At 34.6% G+C, this 7,495-nt stretch overlaps 2 protein-coding genes across 2 annotated transcripts in view; one reads left to right on the top strand and one right to left on the bottom strand.

Moving 5' to 3' along the window:
- The window catches only part of LOC106881059 (iron-sulfur cluster assembly 1 homolog, mitochondrial), a 7,830-nt gene extending 4,222 nt beyond the window's left edge, over window positions 1-3,608 (bottom strand). The window contains exon 1 of the mRNA XM_014931270.2: window positions 3,478-3,608. Within this exon, the coding sequence (XP_014786756.1) occupies window positions 3,478-3,564 (87 nt within the window). The 5' untranslated portion in view covers window positions 3,565-3,608. The remainder of the gene's footprint in view (window positions 1-3,477) is intronic.
- Window positions 1-6,883, top strand: part of LOC106881058 (exosome complex component RRP40) — a 16,665-nt gene extending 9,782 nt beyond the window's left edge. Inside the window, exons 4-5 of the mRNA XM_014931269.2 lie at window positions 4,265-4,427; window positions 6,797-6,883. Coding sequence (XP_014786755.1) covers window positions 4,265-4,358 — 94 coding nt within the window. The 3' untranslated portion in view covers window positions 4,359-4,427; window positions 6,797-6,883. The remainder of the gene's footprint in view (window positions 1-4,264; window positions 4,428-6,796) is intronic.
- The last annotated feature ends 612 nt before the right edge of the window (window positions 6,884-7,495 follow it).

Genomic DNA, 7,495 nt, shown 5'->3' with positions numbered 1-7,495 from the left:
TATAGTTAATTGTTTATGCTATGATTTTATTTACTCCATGTACCCACATGGGGATTAACACATACTTTAAGAGATTATTATTTCTTATATTTAATTGTTTATGCTATGATTTTATTTACTCCATGTACCCAGATGGGGATTAACACATACTTTAAGAAATTATTATTTCTTATATTTAATTGTTTATGTTATGATTTTATTTACTCCATGTACCCAGACTTTGTGGACACCCTGTATAATAATATTGTTTATGATGTATGTTTGAGCATTATATTATAACCCTTTCAATACTAACCCATCAGAGACTGTCCTTGGCTATATGATATAATCTTCCAGCTTTAATGTGATGTAAATTAAAAACATTCCAATAACATTTCAGGTTAATTTATGTTCCAAACACCATCTTAATAATGACTAAGTTATTTCATTGAATTATTTGAAACAAATGTAGTATATTTTAACCCTTTAGCATTTAAACTGGCCGTATCTGACCCAAAGACCCAAATATCCTATCTGTTTTATGTTCAGACTAGTCAGATCTGGCCTCTCACACTTATCCTGCAATGCCATTCTCAAAGATAAATAATCACAACTTTAAAATCTTGAACCTACAAGATAATACATGATCAATTGAAAAGAAAAAAAAAATATGAATGAATAAGCATTACATTTGAATAGAAAAAGGGTTAAATGGAAATATGGCAACAAAAGGGGTAAGTTAGCTACTGCATTAATCTAATTGAAATGTGTGGCTTTGCACCTATATTAGAAATCACCACTACAGTCTGAGTTCAAATCCTACCACAGTTGATTTCGTTTTTGCCTTTCCTTCTTCTAAAGCGCATCAATTCTTTCTTCATCTCCTCCTCCCTGGCCCACTCCTACTTCCTTTAACTTTCCCCCATGCTGATATTCACCACTGACTATATATATCCCCTTTCCTGTTTACCATTCAATGCATCCCCTATATCCCTACTTCAAACCATCTGTTGCTTGCCTTACACTCTTGCAAACATACCTTCTCCTCTATCCCTATCCCTGCCTCACCTGTTCATCTGTACCCCCTCCTTCTTGTACCTTGAAGATATGGTCCCAACATCTCACTGCCACCATCTTCTCTCCTTTTCTAGCTGGGGTACCCATGTAGCTCCTTTATAATAAGAGACCCGTTCCTTTTCCTCAGTTTTACTCTTGCCTCTCAACACATGGCATAAACTACCATCCCTCAATCAAGCGGGGTCTTGTCTTGTGAGCTACACATGGTGACCCCACTAGTGCTGGTGACATGAAAAGTCACTTAGTACACTCTGTAAAGTGTTTGACATTAGAAAGTACAACCGGCCATAGAAACCATTTTGAAACAGACATTGGAGTTTGATGCATAGGACCAGTCAGATCCTGTCCAACCGACCAACCCATGTCTGCATGGAATATTGATGCTAAATGATGATGAGGAATAAAGTGGCAGAGGTATACTCGACTGTTCTCTTCTTACAAATCTGAGGCTTTGAGCTGAGCAGAAATCATTAGAAAATTGGACAAAATGTCTTGTATTTGTTCAGCTTCCTTAATTTCTGAGGTCAAATTCCGTCGAAATCAACTTTACTTTTGGTCCTTTTGGGAGTCGATAAAATAGTGTACCACTGTAGTATTTGAGATTGATTTAATCGACTAACACCTGCCCCTCAAATTGCAGGCTTTGTGCCTAAATCAGAAGCCATTTTTAATCCTTTCGGGATCGACGAAGTAACTTTCAGTTGAGCCCTGATGGTGATGTAACCGACTTACTCTGTCCCCTCTAAAAAAAAAAAAAAAAAAAAAAAAAAATGCTGGACTTGTGCCAAAATTTGAAAGATTATTTATCATCATTATTATAATTATACAAGGAGGCGAACTGGCAAAATCATTAGCACGCCGGGCAAACTGCTTAGCGGCATTTCATCCGTCTTTACGATCCGAGTTCAAATTCGGTACAGGTCAACTTTGCCTTCCATCCTTTCGGGGTCGATGAAATAAGTACCAGTTGAGTACTGGTTCGACTCTTCTAATCGACTATCGACTATCATTCTTCTAATCGACTATCATTCTCACCCCCAATTTTAGGCCTTGTGCCTATTGTAGAGATTATTATTATTATTATTATTATTAAGTTGCAGTAGTGGTAACGCTAATTTTTCAGATTAACACCCGCACGATCTTCACTGGAGTGTTAGGGTTAGGGACGGAATTCCCTAACCCAAACCCTAAAACCCCAACCCATAACCCTAACTCTAACACCCTAGTGAAGATCGTGCAGGTGTTAATCTGAAAAATTACCGTGGTAACTAGTATTCCCCAAGCTAAAATTCCACTACGATTGACTTTTCTATTTCATTAGTGTTAGAAAGTTGAAATACCAAAAAAAAAAAAAATACAAATTGAATTCAGTATCAAAAGTAGAGCATTTTTATATTTTACAATTGCGTATCAATATAGATAAATAAATACCTGATACAGTTATAAGATAGTTTATAATTTGCATGAAAGATTAATAAAATAAATTAGAAGAGTCCATCTGAATATGGAACAAATCAGTCCACTCCACGTCCTTCGGAGTTGTAACCTCGAATTATATAATTTATTATAACATCATTAACAGATGCATTTATATAATTTGTACCACCGAAAGTATAACCTTAAAGAACTAGAATAACAACGACGATACACTTCTTTGCCTTATTCATTAACTGGTGTTTCTGATGGTGAAGTGTTAATGAATCAGAAGAAAATAAGAAATTACATTTATACATCAAGCAGGTTGACGTCAATAAATCCAAGAGAGAGAGAGAGAGAAAGAGAAAAGGAGAAAATGAAGCATTAAGATTAGTTAAACGTTCAAGATTTATATATTAACAGACGCAGGTGAATGTCTTTACCTGAAGGTGATGTGAATAATTTCAAATTAAATGGATTTCTAAATTTTACCTTTGATACAAGATCATAGTTTTTTTTTAAATTAATATTTTTATTCCTTAGAAAAATCTATAGGGATCACAATCGAAGGAGTGAAAGGGCGATATATTTGCTGTCAGTGAAAAAGCAATAACATTAAATTTCTTTCTATTATACATTTATAAGTGTAACATTGTCCTGAATCATTGAAATAAAAAAAAAAGCAAAACAATTATATTACGTAACTGTAGAGTAAGGAGAAGTGTTAAGCTGATGAAATACACCACCGTTTACCTAGGGATATTTATTTAATATGCATAAGGCATAAAGAACAAACCCTTGGTACGTGGATGTGTATATATATATATATATACATATCTACGGAATAAGTATTAAGAGTGACCATGAAATGATGAAATATACAAGAGAAATGTGATTTTCCATTATGTTGAGAGTAACCTTGTTTCTGACACAGAATCATGCCGACACAAATAGCAGACAATATAATCAATTGGAATGTTATGGTAGATTAATAGATTCACTTACCAATGTCAGAGGTGCACGATATAACGGTGCTCTCTTCGTGGCCGCAGCCACGGCACGGACAGACATGACCACAGCCTTCGAGGCCATAGTTTTGTTTTCTTTTGGAAGCTAATACTTGTCTGCAGTGTAATAACGAATAGGCACTCAACCGAATGTCTAATAGACACCTGGCATTAATATGCTACTAATTATATACTAAAGAGAAAAGTTTGTTTATTATTTGGGTAAATGTGAAAAAAACAAACAGTAAAACTACTAAATAGTGAAGTTATTTTTAAATAATTACTTTTTATTAAAATTAATCCTAATTTAAAGGTTTGTAAATTGTAAATCTTAAAAAAAAAAAAATCTTATATTATCTATGTCATTTTTTATTTTTACCTTTTCGGTTGATTAAATAGCAATTAGTAAAACTATTAAATAACGAAATCATTTAAAAATAATTATTATGAAAAATAATGCTTCCTTGTTTAGTTCCAGAGTCGTGTGGATTGATCAATTAATTTAATCATTATATTATTGTTTGATTAATATGCATAACTGAAAAATATATTTTATTCAATATACCAAAATAAAATACAAATTTATTGCAATTCTTTTAATGTTTGATACTTTTAAAAAAATAATTTTTTTTTATATATATGTCGAGCGAAATTGAAAAAGATTTTTAAAACTAACTCATTACATATGAATATTTTTTATTAACACTAATTTAATTTTTCTCTCTCGCAGATTTTTTTATTACATGTTTGAGGAGAATTTATCATCAAGTATTTGATCTTTTTAGATGTGGTGATTCGGGCAGAGATCGTCGCCACTTAAACCTTACTACAGCAGTCGAACGGTTGAATTACCAAATCCAATGTCTGATGCCTTCGTAAATTGGAAACTTTCTCTCAATTTATTCCCTCACTTACAGAATGGGTGGCTGGAAATTAGAAATATTTAAGGTAATTTCTACCATCTACTCTAAAGCAATAAATATAACAAATCTACGAAGTATTTTTTAAAAAAATCTTTCCATAATGATAGTCATTTTGTGTGTAGTCTTATAATATTATTTCTGTATTTCAGTCGCAGAGATTCCAACCCGATTGCTGTTGTCTCTGAATATTTTGTTGGTTTTTTTCTGTTATTTGAACTCCAACAAATATATAGCTGGGTTGTTTTATGTCTAATTTATGAACCTTTGCTGTAATCTTTTTAAGGTTTTGTAGAGGGCCGTAAATCGTGGCCAGTACCCTCTCCGAGAGCCCTCATATGAATACAAACTGTATAAAATAATCCCTAGACTCAGTCTCTATAGTTCTCATTACACCTGTCCTTTATGGTTAAATGAACTGTTTCATGATTTCGTTATTGATACTCGAAGAAATTGCGAGTTAACAGTAAGTTCTCGAAATGTTTTCATTTCGTTGACCTTCAGTTTTTAAAATGACGATAATTTTAGTTTCTTTTTGTAAAACTGGAACACTTCTCACCTGTTTTATAAACCATTTTGAAAAACAAGTTTTCCAGGTGCAAATGCGTAGTAGAATGCGAGAAAAGTGGCTGTACTTATTTTATTCAATCAGGGTTGACCTCGTGGTACCCACTTGTCCAGCTTCTTGCCGATTTGTTTCAGATGGTCCAAAACAGTTGGAACCGAAACATCAAACCTTATTGCTTAACTCATGCGTTGTTTGAGATGTATCCACTTCCACTACAGTTTCCAGCTCATCGTTATCCACCTTGATCTCAGGTCTACCACGGGGCTGATTTTCAAGAGTGAAGTCACCAGATTGGAACTTCCCAAACCATCGACGTACAGTGCGTTCTTTCGCCACATCTTCACCAAACACCTCGTTGATGTTTCGAACTGTCTCGGATGCATTGGTTCCACGACGGAACTCATATTCATAAACAACACAAACGGAGCATAACTACAGATGTGTGCCCCACATACGTTTTAGGGAAATGTTTCAGATAGTGTCGATTATTACGATTATATCGGAATTTATCGTAAAAAAAAAAGAAAAAGATTTTTGGAGGGAATGTAGTGAAAACATTTCATGATTCACACGCCTCGACTTTGTATATTCTTATATTCTTTTACTTGTTTCACTCATTAGACTGCGGCCATACTGGGACGCCGCCTTGAAGATTTAGTCAAATGAATTGACTCCGGAACGTATATTTTTTTAAAGCCTGGTACTTATTCTATCGGGCTCTTTTGTTGAACCGCTAAGTTATGGGGACGCGACCACACCAACACTGGTTAAATACTAGAGGTCATCTCATCCTCCCTTTTTCTCTATCACAATTGGCTATGTTGAAGGGAGCCAGATGAGCATATTCACAACTTCAATCTTCTTTTCACTGCTACTGTTTGGACTCGTGAAGAAAGACAGTTACATTTTAAACTTCCTAATGTATGATCTAGAGGTGAACTAGAGGATGTAGCCAAGTTTACGTATTTAGGTAGTAAGATAACGTTCTCAGGTGGCACCGACGAAGATATTAAGACGAGAATAAGTGAGGCAAGGACCGCTTTTCACATGTTAAAAAAAGTATAGAGCGCAAGTGTAACTTCAATAAAGAACAAAATAAGAATTTTTAACACTAACGTAAAAGCGGTGTTATTGTATGGGGCTGAGACATGGCGAACAACAGTTAAGTCAAATAAGCAAATACAATCATTCATCAACAGGTGCTTGCATAGTATACTTAAAATCAGATGGCCCGAACACATAAGCAATATGGAGCTATAGCAAAGAGCAAATCAAGTTTTGATTAGGGAGCAAATATTTAAGAAAAAGTGAAAGTGGATTGGTAGCACAATTAGAAAGGACACATCAAATGCAAGCGAAAAGTGCTTTACAGTGGAATCCAGATGGATATAGAAAGAGGGGTAGGCCTAAGAACTCGTGGCGTAGATCAACACAAAAGGAACTAGAGAAAGGGGGACATTCATGGCAGAGTATAAGTACAGAAGCGAGAAATTATGCGACATGGAATTCAATTATAAGTGGCCTATACTCCGCATTGGAGGGTTAAAGGCAAGAAAAAAAGAAAATGTATGATCTAATATAATGCTGCTCTATGGCAGGCAATATGCTCAACTGGATTTCATTAACCATTACATTCTGAGTACAAATTCCGCTGAGGTTGACTTTGCCCTTTGTCCTTCTGAGGGTCAATAAAACAAGTATCAGTCAAGCATTGGTGTTGATTTAATCAACTTACTTCCTCCCCTGAAATTGCTGGCCTTGTGCCAAAATTTGAAACCAGTTTGTGGTGTAAAACTGCTGTTGTTGACATTGAACTTTGCTTGTTATAGATGGCAGTCTACATGAGCTTTCCTGTTGGTCTTTTCTATTATTTTAACCAACCAGCATTCTTTGAAAATTGGATGATGTCAAAGCGAGTAAGTTAGTTTTAAACATAATTCTCTTTTGTTTTTTGTTTTTTTTTACTTGTTTCAGTCATTTGACTGCGGCCATCCTTGAGCACCGCCTTTAGTCGAGCATTCTATCGGTCTCTTTTGCCGAACCGCTAAGTTACGGGGACGTAAGCACACCACCATCGGTTGTCAAGTGATGTTGGGAGGAGAAACACAACACACAAACATATACACACATACACACATACATATACACACACACATGTGTATACATATGTATACACATATATACATATATACGACGGGCTTCTTTCAGTTTCTGTCTACCACATCCACTCACAAGGCTTTGGTTGGCTCGAAGCTATAGTAGATAGTGTGAGTGTGTATGTGCATGTGTGTGTGTGTGTATATTATAAAAGTCATTTGCCCAATGTGTGTGTGTATATATATGAATATATATATATATATGTGTGTGTGTGTATATATATATGTATATATATGTGTGTATATATATATATATATATATATATGTGTGTGTGTGTGTATATATATATATATATATGTGTGTGTGTATGTATATATGTATGTATATATATGTATGTGTGTATGTATATATATATGTATGTATATATGTAC

Source organism: Octopus bimaculoides, chromosome 18 (assembly GCF_001194135.2).
Source record: "Octopus bimaculoides isolate UCB-OBI-ISO-001 chromosome 18, ASM119413v2, whole genome shotgun sequence".
NCBI classification, from domain to species: Eukaryota; Metazoa; Mollusca; class Cephalopoda; order Octopoda; family Octopodidae; genus Octopus; species Octopus bimaculoides.
Note: the sequence above shows the minus strand (reverse complement) of the source record. Positions and strands in the feature narration are given on the sequence as shown.